At 39.6% G+C, this 22,856-nt stretch overlaps 1 protein-coding gene across 2 annotated transcripts in view; it reads right to left on the bottom strand.

Annotated features, from left to right (window-relative positions):
- IFT43 (intraflagellar transport 43) overlaps window positions 1-22,856 on the bottom strand; it is a 60,087-nt gene that overhangs the window by 14,905 nt on the left and 22,326 nt on the right. For both annotated transcript variants that reach the window (XM_044436029.1, XM_044436031.1), the window contains exons 3-5: window positions 21,397-21,464; window positions 6,976-7,011; window positions 6,830-6,876 (exon numbers count right to left, since the gene is read on the bottom strand). In XM_044436029.1, coding sequence (XP_044291964.1) covers window positions 6,830-6,876; window positions 6,976-7,011; window positions 21,397-21,464 — 151 coding nt within the window. The remainder of the gene's footprint in view (window positions 1-6,829; window positions 6,877-6,975; window positions 7,012-21,396; window positions 21,465-22,856) is intronic.

The raw sequence follows: 22,856 nt of genomic DNA, 5'->3' as shown, positions 1-22,856 counted from the left end.
GAGCATTATTCCACACCCAGTCTGCAGTTCATTTCTAATTCCCTGATTTGCCCTCTTTAAACAGCCTATAATTGTGCAATATATTTTCAGTTACAAGCAAGTGATCAGAGAAGAAATGGATTCAACGGATTCAACATGGATTCAGTTAAACTAAAATCTCAACACGCTAATTTAGTTCAGTGAATTGCCTTAAAAAGAGATTAAAAGGTCTAGGGCTACAAACCTGACAGTGGTGAGGACACACACGTGGGTCTTGACTCTTTCTATTGAGAAAGTCAACCTAATGATCAGCTGCTTAAAAAAAGAAAAGGAAAAAACCCTTCAAAGCACGGCTAGCCTGCCCATACCATAGCTAAGAATATTGTTCAACATGGAAAAGGCTCAACTAAGGAAAGTGGAGTGACTGGGAGGGGAAGGATATGATAAAGATACATAAAACATTGCTGAATTCTGAGAAAGCAAATAAAGAAGCTGGTTGGCCTGATCACTGAATAAATACGAGACACATCATGAGCTTAGCAAGAGTAAAATTATTGTCTTCCTGAGGTATAGAATGCAATACTTGGACACGTGTTGATTGCAGTATCAGTGATGGGTTAAAACTAAGAAGTAAATGTTAACTATCCAAGTTAAGTATCCAAAGTTCCCCAATTGGGGCATGAATATTCATGTTCAAAGTTTCCCTAAATGTTAGATTCAAGAAAATTATGTAAAAGATAAAGCTACTGAAAGCATTCAGAAGGCTGAAGATGAAGCACTGGATGTATTTCCAGTGCCCAAATATATAAGAACTGAAGAACAGAAGAAGTTTAATCTCTGTAGATGGCCACTTTTGCTAGGTTCAGGAACAGAAACTACAAAGGGATTTGGCTCCACATATATTTAATTTGTGTAAAATCTTCATAACACAGGTAAAACCAAAGCGTTCTGAATGCAACGATTACCTGTACCTTGGTTATTTACGTTTAAGGTTACTGGAATTAACATTGTTTGCCATGAAGTTCTGCACCAAGATTTTTCAAACATCTTCCTGGCCATTCAAGTCAAATGATGTTGCCCTACACTGGATGATGCCCATGCTGTATACAGTTCCTCAGCAGAATGTGGCACTGACTGCTTTTGAAGGCAGCAGTTTGGCTAGGAAGACTATTCTTAAGTCAACACCAAGTTCATTGTTATATCATGTGTAACAGTAGTATGTAACAACAGTCCAGAGGTACATACTTAAGACATTCTAATGACCCCCTTTAAAGAAAAGAGTAGATAATATTTATGTCAGCTTTTTCTAACCTTGCAAAACATGTGTATATGTGGAAGTGCATTATTATCTGTCTTAATTCTTAAAGGCACAAAATCAAGAGGTAGAAGATAAAACTGTACAATATTTCACATATCAATTAGAGTGTACAGGGCACCTAGGAAGGGAAAGGAAACCCAAAACCTTTAATGCTTCGGATTCCTGATTTTTCCCTTAATCTGTGGTAGGAAAGAAGTTTCTCATAAGCCTCTCTTTGAATCATGTTCAGGAGCAGGTATGTCTGGTTCTGTTTAATCCTTTTCATGCTCCAGTGCAAAAACAGGACAAACTACATTTTTATGCTAAATTCTTTAAGGTTGTTTTTTTTAAAAAAAAACTTGTATATGTTTATTAAAAAATGCAGCTTTGATCGGTAACACTTATGACATTTCCACATCCAGACACTCCTCAGAAGCCACCTCCCTGCACATGAGGCCACCACAGCTGACAGCCAACTGGGTTTGATCACAGCCACTCAGAATCGGATTTTCATAAGACAGACGAGGAGCCAAACTGCTGCTTTCTTTCTTGCTCCTATCAGATGAGAAACGGATGGGGGGAGCAGGTCCTGAGGGAAAAACACAACAATCAAGGGCTATGTGGTTCTCTTGCTGTCCCTCTACAGCTGCAATTTTCAAAGGAACTTGCCTCAGGCACTTTCAAATGATGGTGTCTCAATTCTGTAATCATATTTCAGAGCTTTTTCTTAAAGGGTCTTTTAGGTAAACCTAGTCCGTCAACTACACTTATGGATTCAACTATCATAGCTTCAATAGGACTATATATTTAGCGTTTCACAGAATTCTGGCAGGAAAGCATTGCATGCTAAGTTCCATCAAGCCCACACCAATGCTTATCATTGTCCAGAACCTTTACCCAAATTATGTGCATTATACTACTTTGACAGCTCTTGTCTGTAAAGATATGGATCTGGAAAGAGACTCATCATACTACATTTCAAGTGACCCACCCTAAATCAAGGAAGTCAACAGCTATGTTTGTAAATATCCTCACTGCTGGGTTCAGCAGTAACATCATTCAATCTCTGGTTACTCTTTGGCCATATTACATATCCATCACATTATCTGAAATAAAATCTTTGCTAAGCAAGACACCAAGAATGCAACACTGGAGGACAGTTGGTCAAACCTCTGATGACAAACTAAAGCAAGAGGAGGAGATTGTTGCTCTCCCAAATGTTTTGAACTAACTGCCCAGAGACTGCAGGAGTTGTAGTCCAAAATACCTGGAATCCACCTTTGTGCCTATACTTGATCAAAAGTCTCACGGTCAGCTCAGTATAAAATTTTAGCAGACCAAACCTACAGATATAACAATAATTGTCATTGGCCCTGATTGTTCCTTATGTCATTTACTTTGTTCCTAGCATATTTCTAATCTTCATTTTGCTAACATGTAATGTTCTTACATGTATCTTTCATACTTTCACCAGCTCTACACCCCAGAATCATAAACATACTTCAGATTTGATGTTTAGCTATCCTGACTCCTTATATGCACACACTTTTTGAAGAGAACACCTGCAACTTATGTTGCCAAGCACCTTATTAGATTTGGATATTGATTTTTAAGATTAGCCAAAGAAACTACAGTATTTTATTGTGAATTGCTTAGGGCAGAATAACCTGGATTGGACTGGTCTACTCTCAAATTTACTGTCTTATGAATAAAGTAACTACCAGTGGAACAGGCTGTAATTCTATCCCCACCCCCAGAAATCAACAAGAGAAAGAATAGGGACTGCAACTGGAAGCACAGTTGGTGCAGGGGCAAAAGCTGTCCTGGATATGGGTGAAACCTGTGGAAGGAATCAGGCTTTTGCATCTTCAGCCTTCTCCACTGCTGTTTATTTGTCTCAAAAACAAATTTGTGGGGATGGAAATAGGCAGATTCAAAAGGAAAGGAAAAATAAATAGATCATAATTTGCTTTGGAGGAAGGGCAACATAGAGGATTTCACTTCCTGGTTGGTTACCGGAAGTTAGGAAAATCTGATGTGCTTAGCCCTGATGTGGATTCTGCTTTGCTCACACGCCTCAGGATGTGGGGCCAATTCTGAATGTAAACACTGACCTTGATAACATTCCAATATTGTTAAGTGATCACTTAAGAAACACTTGGCCTCAAAGGCATCAACTTATTACATAGAGACTGCAGACTATCTGCATGGCCTTGCTGACCAAACTGTGTTATTACAGATGTTTAATATGGCTCTGGGAGTGAGTAGGCCGTTTACCAGTGTTAGTAAACATTTCTTTGAGTACATAAAGAGCTCTTTGGGCTATTTAACTGGAAACTAAGGAGAAACTCTGACCCTTGAAATAGGGGATTTCAACAGAGTAGGACTGAGAATTTTGTTAGGAAAGAATCACAAGGAGTGGAATTAAACTGAATCGAACTCTGGGTTATTCTCAGAGATGCACTGAGATGCACTAGTACCCGGTAGTTCTATCCTAGCCTCCAATCTCTCAATTGGCCAGTTCATAGATATCTTCATGGGTGACTGGGTGCTAACTAGACAATCTGGCGGGCATTTGTATGCTTCTGTAATTACAGAAAACAACTCTCTTTCACTTAACAAGGAGGAAACAAGTATATTCTGTGGCTCCTATTCCTCTGGGTGGACTTAAGCCCTTAATGCTCCTGGAAGCTTTTCAGGCTGCACTGTCAAGGACCAAAATGGGTTTGTGAGGCTAGGATAATTGAGCTAAATGCACAGAGCACGTATGCCTAGATGAACAGAATAGATAAGCACCTGAAATGCAGGTTAGTAAGATGGCCACAATTCAGGTTTTGTCCCTACCCTTCCCCCATCCACAGAGCTTTAATTGCTTCTGTAGAAGTGAATGACTATAGTTGGTGTTTGAAGGAAAAGACTGTTCAGGTGAGGTATAAAGCCCGTCTCACCAGACTAATGCTGCTGGGATGAACTTAATGCCAAGCTAACTTTTTCCTTCCCTTGTTAGGTATTTCCCTAGCTCAATGTCTCATGAAGAACACAACAGATAGAGGATATTGCTGGGAATCAGAGAGCATAGCAACATTCAGAACTGCCTCATATAGGAACTGGCTGCTTATCTGTAGTCAGACAATCAAGAGGGAAAACCAGAGCAAAATACTGTTTGTCCTGCAAGGAAGGAACTACTCCTTTCACATTTTTTGTTTTTAAACAGTTATTTCCCTATTATGTAGACCTACAGAGCATTCTCAGCTTAGAAGAAGCAGCTTACTCTGTGCAAGAGTCACGCAACAGATAGCACTTTTCCAATTCTCCTGAGGGCCTGGCATCTCCCATCTTATCCAGCTCCATTACTGTACTGAGCTCAGCTACTTCTGCCCATTTTCCCTGTTGACATTGATAGAAAATAGAGCAATTACCTTTAAATGCCTCTCTCTTAGATCACCCTGATTGCTACATACACAATATTAAGCCCTCAATTGCCCCTGGTCAAAGCTGGCTCAAGCAGGCCTGTCCTTTAGGAATTAAACAATTTTTGTTGCTTGCAAGAGTTTATTATTCTTAAGGTTGTCACTATATTAAATCCTATTAAGGCAGGCTTCCCATGGTGTGGTAAGCCAGAGACCTTCTCTGAGTCTTGCAGCAAGACAGAAACATGGAAAAAGTAGCTGAGGTAAGCTGCCTATTGACTCAGCATTGCTTAGGTGTGTGTGCATGCACACACACACACACACACACGGTGGGGGGTGGGGGGGAACACATGCATATACATACAAAGAAACAATGTTGTGACAGAACTGTTGGCCCTCATAGTTTGCTGTATGCAGAATAGCCTAGTAAACCTGATACCTGTAAACACTGATTTTTAAAAGAAAGCCAGTTTTAAATCTTTATGATTATGGAAATGCATCAGCAAATGCAAGGACACCACCTACAAAATTCTTTTATTAACAATCCCCTACCCCCAAACAGGACAGTAAAGAATCCCAGTGGGCAGAACTTTCTCATTCAGGCTGCTGCAGCTGCTCTCCCTTCCTACTGCAATAGAAGCATGTTGGTGGCAGTCCCTTCCCACAGTCCTCAAATACTTCAGTGAACAACAGAAATTGTCTCTGTACTCTCTATGTTTGTCTTTCTTTTTGTTTCCAGACATGCTTCCAACTGATCATCCTCCTTATTTTTCAATTTATAATATTCTTCCACCATGATCAGATTTAATCCTCATTAAATTCTGCAGAAACTAAAATAGCAGGTTCAGAATACAGCATGTAAATGGATTTAGTTTAGCCTGTAGGTATGATCTTGCATCATACTGCTGTGCTGCAGAATTCCTAAGCACTGAATTTTGGCTTTCTTGGCACAATATTTTATAACAAATGATAAATAATGTCCAGCATTATTTATGTAGCATCAGCAGTATGCTATACTACAGAAAAGTTCCACACTGAAACCAAAGAGTTACACCCCAAGTGAGATGGACAGAGAAGTGCCCCATCAATGAAGCTGAAGAGCACATGTGTAGGCCTGCTGCATCTACGGCAGTTTCACTCTGTCGATTGTATGAACTGGCTCTTGCATTTCTCACTCTTGGCTGTGTGTCAAGGAGAGCTCATCTTGATCAACTTTTCATTTCATACCACATGTATGATTCTCTGATCTTTGGAGGCACATTTTAGCTAATCACTTAGTGTTATATTTTTGCATCAATTAATGCAGCAGGTCAGTTCTGCAATATGGGCAGGGCTCTAGTCAGGTCAAGTTAATGAAGCACCTACTGGCAGAAGGCATCTACTGCCTGCCATGTTTCCTGCTGCCCTGAGTTAATATTTCTCTAGGCAAATAGGTTCCCATTTGTTTCTCTTGGCTAATAAAAACTCTTCCCAGGTGCTCAAGCCCACAGCAACTGTAACGCTAGGCACAGCAGAAGGCCAGCCAGAAAGCTGTGAAAAAACACAGCTGTCAGTGGAAGGCAGACAGTAGAGGGACAACCCAAGAATCACATGCCCACCTTTGAGAACAGGCTTGATGCCAAATAGGGCACTCTTAATTTTCAGAAGTAATTTTGCAAGACCCCTTCAGTATTGTCCTTAGGAGGTGTGAGAAAGTCATAATCCAAGAGCCAGTGAAATGAGAAAACTCAGATATATTTCAGCCATGCTTGCCCTGAAGGAGATCAGACAGGAGGCAAGGAAGTTAGACGAGAGAGAAATGGGGAAGATCTGTTTTTGCAAATACGTTACATTTCAAATATGCCCTTTCTCTTTCCTTTAATGTCAGTGCTAAAGTCTACAAATAATTTCTTGTTTCCTTCTTCCATTCCTGAGACTTTGAAGCTACTAGTGTCTATTGCAGCTCCTCCAGTTCTCCAGTAGAGGCAGCTTTTGTCTAGGCAGCTACTGCTTCTGCTTTTTGATATTCTACTTCACATGAAAATCTTGATTTCAGCTGCTGTCTCCCCGAGAAAAAAAATCCCATTCACCTTAACTTAACGGGAGAGTTCTCAAACGTGGGAATGTGCCTGCATTAATTTCAGTTAAAAAGGGAGGGCCATACCTCCTCCATCATCTGCTGCCTCTGTGCTCTGCTGTCTCAGGCGGTGGCTGGAAGGAATCACAAAGAGAAAACCATCTTACAGGCAAAACTATAAAACAAGATCTTCTTTAGGTAGAAATACAATGAATGGAGTGACAATAACTTACTCTTCAACATCTTGTTCTGCAGCTTTCTTCTTTGATCTGAAAGATAAAAAAGGCCAGTGCTGAAAAAGGTGCCAGATGTCCTCAGAGAAGCAAAGGTCTCAAGCAGCTCTCTTAAGGTGTCCTCTGATGAAGTGAACTGTAGCTCATGAAATTTTCTGTCAGAATAAATATATTACTCAGTACCACAATAAATGTGCCTCAAAATTGCTTCTTGTATTTTCTCAGGGGAAGTACATTTCAATATAATCCTCTGGTAAAAGGGGCACAAGATACAGGTAGTAATTAAAGTATCTAGATAAAACTCTAGGCACAGATTTAATTTACATGCGATTGGCAATACATTCCATGGAAATCTGTCAGCTGAGATTACTAAAGAGGATCAGGAGCTTAGGATTCCCTTGCCTCCAAAGGTCCAACAAGTACCCAAAGTGAGAGCAAATTTTCACATTAAGGAGAACCAGCAACAATAGAAGTATACTGCACCCAGTTTGGAAGATGTGATCCTTTTCTGCAACCCTTTATTTACCCAGGGATTTTAAACTGACTGCATTGATTTTAAGGAAGTAAAATAGTTTTGTTTATCATTGCTGAATTTTAATGTTATGATGCTTTAATTGTTGAATTAATATTGTACTTGCAAATGTGAGTTTCTCCTGTTTGTACACCATCCTGACAGGTGAAGATCTAAAAATAAGGTGGCTCATGTAGCCTCTTTTCAAATTTCCTGTGTAACGTGCAAGATGCAAATCTGCTCATTTCACTGCAGTAGCTTGTGCAAGTTTCACTTACAATTGGCATATCAGGGAGATGCAAAAACTGCTGCATTGCATGTTATACAGGAAGAACAAAGAAAGGATGTACAAGACGTGTGTGTCTGCAGCTGCGGTTGCCTTGTGACATTTGAAGCTGTTCTCTTTCAAAAGCAACATAATACCTTTGCACAGGAAGGGACAAGTATGATAACTGAACAGATGGTCCTCCTAAAAGTATGTTTTGATACATTCTCAATTTTATATGCTAACAATTATTTCAAATATTACTGTTGGCCATGAGCAGAGTAGATTCAAATGAAATTGAATATTTTACAACTTTCAGAATCGAAAGAGATTCAACAAAGTCACACAGAGTACTGGAAAGAACTGCAAAACAAAATAATTTCCATTCTGGGTTTCTTGGCACATTGTTGCCTGTAAATCTGCCCTTGAACAATAGCCCAAACCAGCAGCAATATGAAAGCGTAGAACCTTTGCCCCACAGAGGGAGATTGTGCCAGACTACCAAAGGTACAAAACCTTGAGGTAGGAGACTCTCTTTATTTTCCTTATGCATAAACTCAGAATTTGCTATTTAACCTAGCTCTTTCACCTGACTCTGGAAGAGGCTGGGTCAGATGCCCTGTAGATCAGGAAAAATCGGGATGAATTAACTAATATAAGTTGGAGGGAGAAGGTAGAATATGGTGAGAGGGCAGGCAGCAACTTTCTCGTTCTCCACCCCAGCAAGCCCAGAACTAATTCAGATCCGATTAGGGATGCTTGTTCAATATTCAAAATGTAAAACATGGAGGGTGCTGAACCAGCACTTTGAAAAGTTAATTAAATGCCAGCTTTCTTTTTAGCAGATACTCCATCACTTGCTGATTGCTTTGACTATTTCACAGGATGAAGTTTTTTAACTCTGGATTGAGAAATACTCTTTTCTTGTTCCCTCAAGTGGGAGTAATGTATGACAAAAAACATAACAGGGCTTTTCTGTATCACAATATATCCTGCCCCCCATGAAAGATCTGCCACTGACCTAACTCTATTGGCACACTGTTGCCTGCAAAGCCGCCACAATAAAAGAGAATAATACACAATAATACTGTGAATAAAGTACAATGTACTTAACCTTTGTAGTGGACTCTGGATTCTAATAAAAGGTATTATATTTTAGACAAGCCTGTTGTCATTTTATAAATGTAATAGCCAACAGGTTTCTCATGAGTCACTTCAATTGAAAGAAATACACTTAGCAGCTCCAGTGCAAGAAGCTTGTGATCAGCGCTTCCTATATTATGGACGCAAACTCACCTTCTTAACAAAGCTAGTTTTCCAAAATACATTTAATTAGACCACACGTATAAAGTTGATCCACTGCCCCTTACACACACCCACACACACTTCATTTAAATTCCCACTATTATACTATATAATATATAGTATATGGATAGCTATACTGAAATTAGCTGTCCATAGCTGATAGTGTTCCCTCTTCCTCAGTTAGAAAAATTAGGGAATGAATGCACTAGAATTTATAGGTCTGATTCTTATCTAAAGTATTTAGAAGTTGAAAACCAGATCATCAACTCAAACTTTTCACATGTGAATGGACCATTATAAATATAAACACCACAGATAGAAATGAAGTCAGTTGGCGGGGGGAAATAAAGTGATACATTTTGTGTGTGTGTGTGCACACACGCGCCATGCAAGACAAAGAGAGAAAGAACAATCTAAGACGGTTTTTCTAAGGGATTTTTTTAATATGTCAGAGGATATATTGCTGAAAATAGAAGTCGCTTTCTATGTATACATTGATGCATATACCAATGATGCTCCCACTTTCCCTTTTGGGGTGAGAATGCAGTTATCTGCCATAAGTGCTACTTCCCAGAGGTTAAGTGCTGAAGGGTGAAAGACAGCACTAATGTAGACATCATCTCTGTTAAAATGTTTCTCTCCTATTTAATGGAATACTGTGGAGATTTAATGGAGATAAAATAGCCAGGCTCCAAGAAGAGCAAGGATGCTATATTCATGCAGGATGACAATGTTCAGTGGTTAATTAGACACCGTTAACCTGTTTTAACAGGGGACATAAGTGGGATAAATGTGGGCAAATGCCCTTGACATTTTTTAATGTCCATAGCTCATGGAAGACCCTAGTTACTCTTCCTTGCTGTGATGAGTACACAGCTGAGCACTGGAAGTCAGCGCAGACATTTTGTACAGACATTTGTACAGACATTCAACACAGAATGAATGAATTACATACCTTGTGATGGCATTGGTGGCAGCGGGGGGGGGGAGGGGTGGATAAAGGCAAGGGGATACATTGCATTTTGGGGCATGTATGTTTGCAGTCCATGAGAATATCTTTATTAGGCCAGCCTTTCTCAAGCTGGTGCCCTCAAGCATGCTGGCTGGGAAGGATGGGCTCTGCAGTCCAACACATCGGGAGGGTGCCAGGTTGGGGGAGGCCGGAAACTTATCATACTGAACATTTCAAGATACCACCCTTGTCTTCTCAAAATTTACTTCTTTATCATCCATTTATGTATTTAATTTTTTCTAAATTGTACTATGCTCAGAATAGGAGAGAAATGTACAGTACATATAATATGTATGCCCATTACAGTTTCCAAGCACTATATTTAGAATATAGTCTGATGTATCATATCTACTGGTTATTCAGTGTCTGCTGCCAGCTAGGAAAATGCACGTACGATAAAAAAGGATTGATAAAGAAGAATGATTTCAGTGATGTATGCAGCTTGCTTATTGAATATGTACTAACAAAAGGGAAGGGTATTATACCTTTGGCTGATACATTGCAATTTTGGATGGAAAGGGGTATTCCTGAAAGAGTGGAAAGTTAGAGCTAGAAGCAAAGAAGAAGAAGAAAATGAAGAAAAAAAATATTATACAGCCATGGTCCAGTGGAGGGGTGCACTAAGTGTGTATGTGGTGTGTGTGTATGTAGTGTATCTTGTGTTGTTTCTTTTTAATGTATGAGGTATTTTGTAATCGTATTCTTTGAAAAATGAAACAATAAAAATAAATGCATGTAAACAGTATTGTTTTGGAATCTATTTGTCTTGGCACAGATAAGTCAATCATGTCATCCCATGTAATAAGACACAATCAGGTAGTGCATTTGTTTCAGCGAGACAAAGTGCATGTGTGTGCAGAACAAGTTGAATGACCCATAACATTAAAACCTGAGTGTGCAGCCTATGAGGGGCCCTGAGATTTGGTTAAAAAATAAAAGGTACATCAAGAAGATGGTGCAAATTGAGTTTTTACACAGCAGTCAGTTGTGCTTTCCACTCTTCTACCAGAATAGTATGCAGGGAGGCCACATTCTCTTTCCAGTCTGTCACAACTCTAGTAGACTCTGCTTAACCCTGCCTGCACAATTTACCCACCTCTTAGATGGACAGTTGAATGAATCCTGGTGGGACACCACTCAAATGGTCAGCAGAACAGAAACTGCCAAACTGAAACTGTACTGGGATTTGTGCACATTACTGTGCAAAGTTTGCCCCCTTGTGACCTAAATTAGAAGAGCATGCCTATTTTGTTTCCTCCCTCTTCATAGAATCATACAATTATAGAATCATAGAATGGTAGAGTTGGAAGGGGCCATGAATGGTAGAGTTGGAAGGGGCCTCCTCCCATTGCAAGACACCAGATTGCACCATCCCACTCAGATGGCTGTCCATTTTCTCTTTGAATAGCTCTAGTGTGGGAGAGCCCACCACTTCTCTAGGTAGCTGGTTCCACTGTTTTTCTTACTTCTCTGCTTTTAAAGTCACCATGGCTTGGTAAAAACCATCAGACTACTGTTATACAAGTTAGCATGTAGCAGAAAAATACAAAGAGACCTCATATTTTAAAGATTTCCATCCAACTGCAATATTCAAAGTATCCCTTCAATACAAAATCTGATCTTAATATTTATATCTGATTTCTTATTGTTCAATTTCATTAACAGAGCCACAGCCTGTTACAGCAGACTTCCCCACCTTGGTGCCTTCCACATGTTTTGGGCTGCAATTCCAGGCATTTTTGCTCATTTGCAATGCTGGTCAGGACAGATGAAAATTGAAGTTCAAAGCATCTGGTGGGCACCTGTTGGGGATGGCTTCATTAGAGGCTCTGCAACCAAGAAGTGATTGGAATGCCACCAGAACTGCCTTTCCTCCACCTTCAAGAAATGACTTTCAGCAATATTTCTGAATATTGCTGATTACCCTGAACCCAGCAACAAGTAGTGATCTACTCTTCAAGGAATCATACTACCTTGAAAACGTCCAAAAAGAAAAAGCTATTGTATACCCGCAGAAAGTTATTGCCTGATTTTTCACTTCTGGAAAGCAACACACAGATAAAGAGTAACTGAGCTTTGCCAGTTGTGAGAGATGGGGAATGACTGGGCTCTGCAGGGAGCCAAGGACTACAATATCAAAGATACTATAGGTCTAGACACAGAAGCATCATCACAGCTGAAGGGGATCTTTCAGCATGGAAGCGAACATACTTCCTAGTCTGTCTAAGCTATTTCTCTTTTATGAATGACCTGCAAAATGAAAGCCCCTTGAAGATGCCCTCTTGCTAGAAGAACAGACAGAAGAGTGCAAAGGGAAAGTACTGATGTTCACAGACATTTTATTTTTGAAGAGAGGATTCATCAGACAGAAAACAGCAATTTGTTAGACTTGTAGCATTCAAAATCAATCTTCTTCTGAACAAAGCAACTGAAAACACAGGGTGCTTTCACAAATTACCATTGGCTCAAGGGATAGAAAATGGACAGAATTTTATCTCTAAGGCATAAACAGGGAAACTGCAGTTTGCAAGACTGGAATTTTGAATCTTTATGGTATGGTATTGTGGACAATAGCTACTAGAAACTCAGACTAAAAGAACTGTGACAGGATTTCCAGTAGTTAAGAGCAGCAATTCTTTACTAATTTCCTGATGCTCTCCTGCAAAGGTATTAGTTCCCTTCCCTTTGTACATGGATTTCCTTTTCTAGCTACATAATTTCTTTTCTGCTAAAAATTCCAAATTTGTGATCAATATATCTTTTAAAATTTTGAACATGTTACCCCAATTATATAAATTAGAGGATGCAGAGATTTTTATGTAGTAGAGAAAATCCTACGACTGCCTAACCTGCACTTTTTTCAATGTCCCTTATTACCAGGACTGTTTTTAAAGTTTCTCCAATGTTGATACTGGGACTTAAAATAGCAGTTTGGGTGGAGAACAATGTTTGTCCAGGAGTTACCTTGTGTATAATCACATTTACTTTTTAAAAAAATCTGTTGAATATTATTGTTCACCAGGGATGCTTCTATGGCTCCCCCCATCCTCTGATTTCTTTCTGGATCACAGTGAACCTAGCAAATCAAGGACCATGGAGTGAGCAGAAGGATGCCACCCATTGATACTACATAGCTAATCAGAATTGGGCATGTGACTGCCTCAGAAAGGTGAATGTGACGAGGGGCAAACATTCCTGCTTAGTCACCGTACTGAGATCTTACCTGATATATCATACACAATACAGGAACATGTTGGATAGAAATCTGGTAAATAAACAGGCAAATAAATGTCATAATGCCGTGTAGCCAGACAGCATCACCAAGGATGAGTGAGAGCAAGAGGAGGCAATGTAAATGAACAGGTAAAATTTTGGTAAATCCTGCTGAAAGTAATTGAAGAAAAGGAAGGATTCTTTGGCATTGCCAAAACTTTGTGGAAAACAGAGCAATTTTAGCTCTGCCTTAATTATGCCAGAGTAGTAGTTCTCAACAGAGCCACAGTCCACTCAGCAATCTCGTAAATCTCTGATTTATGTCTGCATACATTCCCAAAGGCCTTTGTTAGAGGTTGCAGGTGCCCAAAAAAACCAGTAAAGTCAAATATTGACATTATAAATACAGAAGGTTAGTGAGCTACACAGTTGTAGAAGTGGTATTTCTGCTACTGGAAACAATTTCAAATCCCATACCTTTCCATATTAGGCACTAGGTGTGAGTCAATATTGAGATGAACAATTTGTGTAGTGCACAATAGTTTTTAACTATCTTGGCTTCCCTAAAAGAAACTCTAAAAACAAATATCTAGCTAGAGACCTAAAAAGTGAATAATGGCCATCAATGTTCTCACAAATCTAAATTTGAGATTTAGATTTCGTACAGGTTTATTCTCTCAGCTGTCTACTGAGTATGACAGGTAGTCACATATTACAACAGGCAAGCATGAACCTTTCCTTTTTCTGGTTGCACCATTCAGTCTCCAACAGGATTAAGAGATGTTGACCCAGTTCTTCCAAAATGAAGAGATCGGATTATGCTTGTGGTCAGCTTCCTACTGTTGATATGATCTCCCACACCAAGTATTTATCACCATTACATGGCAATGGCCTGTAGGGTTGCTAGCCCAAAAGTTCTATCGATGAATCCTTCCTCATCCATGTTCTGACCTAAACATCCAGAAACTCCTTAAAGAACAAGGCAAGGTAACAATGTTTTGCTATTTCATTTCAGAACAAGAATATCTGTAAAAGAAAATCCCACCCTTTTAGATCTTCTTGATATGAGGAAAACGATCAATTGTGATCATCTCATTAGCCCAACGATTAAACATAAAAGCAACAAACAAACAGTGCAACACTTAAGTTGCTCTACAGCCGCCATGGCTGTGTTAGAAAGTCCTTAAGGTGTTTTTCTGTTCTGTCCCTTTTGTCTTTTTATTTTTGCCAGCTCTGAGTTTAAAAACAGGCTGTGAAAAGACAAGGAGAGAACCACCCCAGCAATGACACTGAAGGAGAAGAGGACAAGAGCCAGTTAGCATTCCTGGAACATCCACTCTATAAAAAGAAAAAAAGAAAAAAAAGCCCAAACCCACACACTGCAGCTCTACCGCCATCTTGATGTCCTTGATGCGTGCTGATGGTATGGAGACGGCTGGCACCAGAACAGCCCAAGAGAAGGAATGAGAGGCCAATGGAGATTTATGTGAGGAGAGTGAGATGGACAAGGTAAAATTGTCAGGAGGAGTTGTTAGAAAGTAAAATATATTGTGACAATTCCACTCCTGCCGTTCATCAATAAACTGACAGATCATTTAGTGTCAATTAGGTGTGATAGATGGACAAGTCCCCATGATCCCGGGCCAAAATTAATGGCTGGGAGGGAGAGGGTGATTGAAAATGACGGCTGACATTGAGAAGAAAGTCCTGAAGGTCCCCAAGGGGCCATTACTTGCCTCATTCCCTTGCAGATCAATGCAGGGACAAACCCAAAAACAGACACTTCGAGACAAAACTTAATCAGACTTCCTTTCCTTTCCTTCCAAGCTCTGCTTGGTTACTCTGCTTCTTGTGCCCTCTCCCTCTAACCTAGTGAGGACAGCAACAGGTAGCAGTATAAGACAAAGTACTTTTAACAAGGTCCAATTAAGACTCAGGATCGACAGCAGTGCTGCAAAGAAGCCTGTCTTTAGACTATGGCCTGCTTCCCACAGTCAGTCAGGCCTTCTGTATAAACCAGGCTGCATGTAGATGTCGTTTGCAACAGGAAGGTTATTTAGATTATTTTAGGGTTCAAGTACCCAGAAGAAATGCCACTGCAATCAATGGTGATGGAAGTGGATACTTCAAGGCATATCTATAGGTAGTCCAGTTCATATGGAGCTTTCTCCTCATAAGCCCTTATCACTGAAGGGACAGTATTGCAAGAAATATCCAGTTTGCATGAGTGAACCAGTCCTTCCTTTGGCAATAAAAGTTTTCCCTTGCATGAGAGCTATTCTGATATTTTGAAAACCAACAGGATTGCTGCATACTTAGAAAGTTCAATTATGTTTTTATTAATAATCTCAATTCAGAGCTTACCTCATGCTAAAGTTACGAGATGGGCAACAATAAAAATTAGAACAGCAACAAAAATCCTATTAGAATCTAATAATACTCCAACTTTTATTAGCAGATCTTCAGTTATCTTCAGAGCCCTCATATTGAGTGTTCAGTCTCCAGGGATAAAAAAATGTTCCTAGGTGTCAGGTTCAAATGCTGCAGGTTTTTTCAGTCCTGTCAGTTCTCCATTGCTAGCTCCGGAACCCAAACCTATCCTGGCCCACACCCCAAGTAGATGCCTCTTTCACTTCAGAGCTTAAGCTTCCACCCTAAGCACCCACCTCCTCCTAATCTGTAACTCTAGAGGCACCATCCACTTAGAAGTTCACCTGAACAAATTCTACAGTGGCTCAAGTATCTCCCATTCACTTCTTCTCTATTGCTCCTGCCCTTAGTTATTCTTTGTTGTGGTTTATTAGGGGTTGGATTCTGGACATACATATCCCATATGAACCTCCCTGTCCACACAGAAATTTACTGGAAGCTCTTCTTGGGCTTCTTCACCTTTAGAGCTGTGGCAGTGCTTTGATGCTGCAATTTACTAGTACTGATAATTATAAGGATGAATGCTATTTATTTTATTAATTACATACTGTGATTTGAACTATGATTTGTTTATTGTACCCAGAGTCTATTTTTGGAGAGAATGCAGCCTAACTACACATCCTAGTTTCCATTCCCAGCTTACCTCTTTTTCTTGCAGTATTTCCCATGCTAAAAGGAGTGCAGACAAATGAAAAATAGCCATGTATAGCTGTTTTTCACTCTTGTCTAACATTCCCTCTCTGGATTAATCCATTATATTTTATCACACCTCAACTGTATCAACATTAAAACATGTTTTTTGTTTATTCTCATTTAAACAGGGCTAAGTAAGCAATCTCCAGGTCCACTGGCTAGTGGAGCTTAGGATGGAGTTCACAAGCCCTCCACTGAGAGAGATATCATATCTACAGAGAGTTCTGATGGTGTATATCTGTCCTGATGGTGTTCCTGCCTGCAAGAGGTCCTGAAATTAGGTATTCTGGGGGGTGGGAGAGAAGCAGTTTTAGATACTTTGGGTTGAAAGTTTGTTTCACTGTCTTTGCTGCCTCTGTTCTTTGCGCTAGCAGGCACTAATGACATTGCAGTAGCATTGGCTTAAAATGGCTACCATGTCATTAGCACAAGTGCTGTACCATCATGGGATACTACCCTCAGTCTCTCAGCCACAACATTACAGTATAACCACATATTTTACAGTGCTCAAAAAGCAATCAGCAAGGAAGTGAAATACGTACATAGACAAGCATTTTGTTCAAGTGTTAAGTAAACTGTTCTGTCTTCTTTTGAATGCAAGTAGACTGTATGAAAGGACTTCCATGACACTTCCAGACTTGATTCAAGTTATACCATTGGCCTGGAATTATGTAATCACAATTAACCATCTGTAATATAGTTAATATTGCTATCGTGCAATATTTTCTTTTAAAGGTTGAAGCATCATTAAGAATGCACTTGATAATAACAACACTGATGGCTCCCCAAAATGAGCATTTTTATTCTAAGCCTTACAGTATATGTGTATGTTTAAGTCAGTTGAGAAAAAACACAAATCAAGCAATTAGTGGCTAGCTTTAAAAAACAAAAGAGAAGGGAACAACTACCAATTGCAACAGAACTCATAAAGAAGATCTCTAAGAAGAAATTAGGAACAACTGTGTTTATAAGAGACTTGGTGAATCTCTCATTCTGCCCTCTCCCCTTTCATGCTATTTAAATTCTTTAACATATGAAAATAAGTACTCTTCGCCAAATGCCTGGTGAGCTCTTTAGCAAGCACATGCTCTTTTTCCCTTGTGTCTTATAAATATAATGCATGAGCTAACATAACGGGCCATTTACCGTAAGTCTGTTTATCAAAAGGTAATGATGTCATGAAGTGCATCAGCACAGCTTTCAGAACAGAATTTGAGTGCCCTCTGCTGGACGGAAACTGGGCTTTGCAGCAGAAATGACAAGGTTAAGCATAATCTATCCTTCTGCATACAGAGATGTACATTACATGGGGATAGTGGGTGGTTGATAACTACAGGGAGAATCCAAGAAGAGCACATTTTGTTGCTCACATTGTTGTTCATGTATTTTGGATTCTTTCCTCTCTTCAGCATACCTTGCTCTCCCTTTGCTGAGGCTAAACAGAGGTTGCATGATGTCAGTTCTATTATATAGTTCCATCAATTTAGTACACAATGGTCTGAGCAAAGAATTTGGCTCAATATTAAGGGAATAAAATCTAAACATTCATGGTCTTTTCAATCCTCCCATTTTCTCTCCCCCTCCCTCCAACACACTGACAGATGAGTCTACAGACAAAATAAATTAGCAGATCTGGGTAACCCTTTTTTGCTTTCAGACTGAATTTCATTATATTCCAATGTAGATACCGCATAAAATCTTTTTAAAAATAAAATGAAATAAAGTATTTGCAGAAATAAAACAGTGAATTCACAGAGTTCCTCAGATTTTATTTAACTGCTTTACAGTTCCTTTGAAACCTGATTTTAAGATAAGACATTTTACCAGTTCTTAAAAATGAAATTTAGAAGTCCGTTGAATACAACTGTGGTCAACAACTCTGGATATGCAATGGATTTTAAAATACTTCTGTGAATGGAAAAAACTCCATGTTAATTTCTCCTCACCTGCTACCAAAACTAAGAATCATTGAGCAGCATAGGGGAAACATATGAGGGAATGAACAAACTGCTTTGCATGTATTGTCTAGGACAGATAATTGAGCCATGGAAATACAAAGTTAGCAAATTCATATTGACTGCATATAGGATCAGCTGCTGCTGTAAGGGGTCTCCAGGAGTAGTTGGCTAAAAATTTAAGGAATCTCCTAGAAAGCCCAGTCTAAAACAAAGTAACTTATTGGGCAGAGTCAAAGCCAAGACATTTGTCCAAAGGCTACAGTCAACAAGTAGGAAAAATGGAAAATCACAGAAGCATATAATAGTAGAGTTGGAAGGAACCTATAAGCTCAATGAGTCCAACACCCTGCTCAATGCAGGACTCCAAGTTAAAGCATCCTTGAAAGATGGCTGTTCAACTGCCTTTTGAATGCCTCCACCGTGGAAGAGCCCACAATCTCCCTGAGTAATTGCTTCCATTGCCGTACTCCTCTAGCAGCCAGGAAGTCTTTCCTGTTGTCCAGCTGGAATCTGGCGTCATGTAACTTAAGCCCATTCTTCCATATCCTGCACATTGGCATGATTGAGAAGAGATCCTGGCCATACTCTGTGTGACAGCCTTTCAAGTATTTGAAAAGCTCCCCTCAGTCTTCTCTTCTCCAGCCTAAATATGCCTACCTCTTTCAATCTCTCCTTATAGGGTTTTGTTTCCAGTCCCCTGATCATCTTTGTTGCCTTCTTCTGAACTTTTTTCAGTTTGTCTGCATCGTTCTTGAACCGTGGTACTGAGAACTGGACACAAAACTCAACACGGGGCCTAACTAGTGCCAAATAGGGGAGAACCAGTACCTCACATGATTTGGAAGCTATACTTCTATTAATACTGCCTGATAGAGCATCCACTTTATTTGCAGCCATGTGTTTTGCAATTGGCTCATATTCAGCTAGTGATCTACAACAATTACAAGAGCCTTCTCACTTGTAATATTATTGAGCCAACTATCACACTGTGCATTTGATTCCCTTTTCCTAGGTGTAGAAATTGGCATTTGCCTCTATTGAATTTCATTCTGCAGCTTTCAGCTCAGCACTCCAGCCTATCAAGATCACTTTGAATATTGTTTCTTTCTTCTATGGTATTAGTTATCCCATCCAATTTTTGCATCACCTGCAAATTAATAAGCATTTCTTGCACCTCTCTGCATTAATGCAAATATTAAAGAGCACTGGTCCCAGGGCTGACCCCTGTGATATCCTGCTCATTGCCTCACTCTACTTTGAGCAGGTGCCATTCAGAAGCACTTTGAGTCTGACTTTGGAGCCAACTGTGGATCCACCTGACAGTTGTTCCATCTAGCCTGCATTAAGCTAGGAAGGCAGGATACCAACTGGGTAAGAAAGACTAGATAATTGCCCGGGCAAAGTCCAAAGCCTGACATGAAGGTATATATAGTGGTGCCTCGTACTTCAAACTTAATTCATTTCAGGAGACTGTTTGAACTGTGAATCATTCAAAGTCCAAATCAATTTTCCTGGTTAGAAGTAACAGAAAGTGAATTAATCCACTGACCCTATGACATCCTGCTTCACCCACACATTTTCTCTGCACCTGAATAGATTGATACAAGCAGACCAGACAGTTCCTCCTTACTTTCTGGTAGATCTTGACAGAGATGGGGACAGACGAGAAATAACATGAACTAGAAACTATGAAAAGATCACAGCACTGTTTTTCTTTTTAAAAATGAACAACATCACAGTACTTATCAAATAATTGTAAAATAACCAAGCAATTTGAGAATGTGATTAGTACAATTGTTTCCCCTGTCCCCCACCCATACTTCACCCATAATACCCCCACATACTACTTTACGGAGGGCATTCAGATTAGCACAACAAATTCAATTTTATTCTGAAGAAAATTCAGAAGAATTAGGGGGTGTTTAACCCACTGCAGACACTGATTGTATATGCAGAACACTGCTCAATTGTCCAATAACAGTAAAAAATATTGACCTGGTTCACACATAATGCTAACTGATCTTATTTTATTTTATTTAACCCATGGGTTGTTGAATTCTGGGTTGTCATGATTTGTGAACTCAGCCACATTATCATGAACAAGCCAGAAAGAAGACCCATTGGTTGAGGTTGGGTTGTGGAGTCTGGGTTATTTAAACTATACGTTGCTGTTATGTGTGAACATAGAACTGTGGGTTGCTCATGGGTTGCTTTGTCAGCCTACAGAAGTGGCAGGCAAAAGCAGTAAAAAAACCCAAACCAGCCCATCTATGTGCCAGTACAAAGACATTTGGGATGCAGGGTAGAAGTGGGCAAAGGAGAGCAACAAACTACCTAGAGGACTGTGAAAACAAACCATGATTTATTCAATTGTTCCACAAGCAAACCCTGGGACAACAAATCACCAGTTAAATAAACCATGGATTAGCATTTGATGTGAACCAGGTCATTATGTCATAGTGTACAGATTGCAGATAACTCATCTTTTACTACATGGCCCAGATTTCCATGTAGGAACATTATAATATAATAATAACAATTTAATGTGGTGATGGTGGTGGTGTGATGTTTGAAATAGCTCTCAACAAAAATTGTGAAGTTTGACAGCCCCTTCAACATCCCTTAGATTTATTTTCCAAGCTAGAAAGACCTACTACAGAGCCTTGACTGTTGCCTCTACTCTTCTGTCAGAGTCTTATGATTAATCCTAAACTGTTGTAGAGAAGCAGACAGGTTGGATTGCCAAAGAAAGGGAGACACCTATGCCAGGCTATTTTATCTTGTGCCAAAAAAAATTCAAGAACTGATTTTCACTGGCCTTTTCACACCAGCTAGGGGACAAATGGGCTGGTACAACTGTGAAAGATAGTTTCTCTGTAGTAAATGATGCAACAGGAAACCGTCCAGGCAAATACAACTAGCAGGCAAGAAAACCTGAAAGGCAACATCCATTAAAAATGCTATTCTGGAAAACTGAACAAGAGATCACATCAGTATGGTTAAACTGTTGCTTATTAAACAAAACTGCACTTACTTGGAAGCATTCACACCAACCAAGCCAGACCACACTCCTTTCCGGATATGAGGCTTAGATGATGGGCGCTTAAAGAAAGCATCGAGCAATAAAAGGAAGAGAGAATAAAATAGGTTATTGTTGTTATTTATTTATATTACTACTACTTCTACTACTACTACTAATTACTCAACTACGCTAAAAAAAAAATCACCAAACAGATGTTGCTTCTGGGTAACTTTATAACCCCAGGAGAAAGTGCCTGAAGCAGTAAAGTACAAAATCCTATACACCTTTGTTCTGGTTGGCATTTTCTCTCAAAGGGTTCTAAGATTAGCTTAGAATCTTAGCTTTAAAATGAGACCAATATTATCTGAACTGAACCTTGCTTTGTAACATTTTGTGGGAGGGCTTTGTTTGGTGTCACAAAGTCAGCTATTCCCATGGAGCTTCCTGGGTGACTTTGTCACCCTAGGAATTTTACTTTTATTCAAAAATGTAAGAAGCAAAACATAAATGGTAGAAATTTGGGGATGTTTTAGACCAGGTGCTTTGTGACAGTGTTGTAAAAGAAAGAGCCAGTAGGACAACTCCTATCTAAATCACAATGTTGAATGTGCACCAGGGATACTAAAATCACCCCACAATGCAGGATGAAGCCTGCTTTAGGGGAACATTCAAAAATGTGATTATCCTCTTGCAGCTAGAACTGATACAGCCCATTCTACCACCTCAGAACTTAATCACTTCATTCTGTGCTGCATGTATTGACTAGATCTCTGATCACCGAGCTGCAGCCCATTCCTACACATTTATTTAGAAATAAATTCTACTGTGGAGCTTGTTGTCAGATAGGTGTGCATGAATTTCCTGCCATCATGTGTTATATATGAAATCTGTAGAATATTCTGAAACATCATATAAATCTTAAAAGAGAGTTCTACCCTTAAAGCTGAACTAAAAATCATATAAAATTGTTACCATGATTACTGAAGTCACGACAGAGAGGGTTTCAATTAATTGGGATAGTGTGTGTGTGCATATAGTATGGAGCCAATGTGGTGTGGGACTGGACTCAGGCGATCTGGGTTCTAAACTCCACTCAGCCATGGAGCCAACTGGGTGACTTTAGGCCAGTCACAAACTTTCAGCCCAACCTACCTACAAGGTTCTTGTGGGGATAAGACTGACAGCAGCAGGAGGAGAACAATGTAAGGTGCTTGAGTTCGTTAAAAAAGAAAAAGACAAAATACAAGTCTAATAGATAAACAATCTTCTTCCCTCCACTTTAAAAATTGCTTAAGCCTTTTACCATAATGAAGATGAGGCCAAAGTCAGCCTTTAGTTTTGGCTTCACTGAGGAGTATCTAACTGGGAATCATATTTCCTGCATCTGGGAAAATTGTATGTGGTCCTGAAGCAAATGGTCAACTTTCACATTAACCACTGAACAACTTTGGATTGCAGTAGTAAGTTTTTAG

The sequence above is a fragment of the Varanus komodoensis genome, unplaced genomic scaffold (assembly GCF_004798865.1).
Source record: "Varanus komodoensis strain SLA01 unplaced genomic scaffold, ASM479886v1 scaffold3, whole genome shotgun sequence".
NCBI lineage: Eukaryota > Metazoa > Chordata > Lepidosauria > Squamata > Varanidae > Varanus > Varanus komodoensis.
This window is presented reverse-complemented; position numbering and strand designations above follow the sequence as displayed.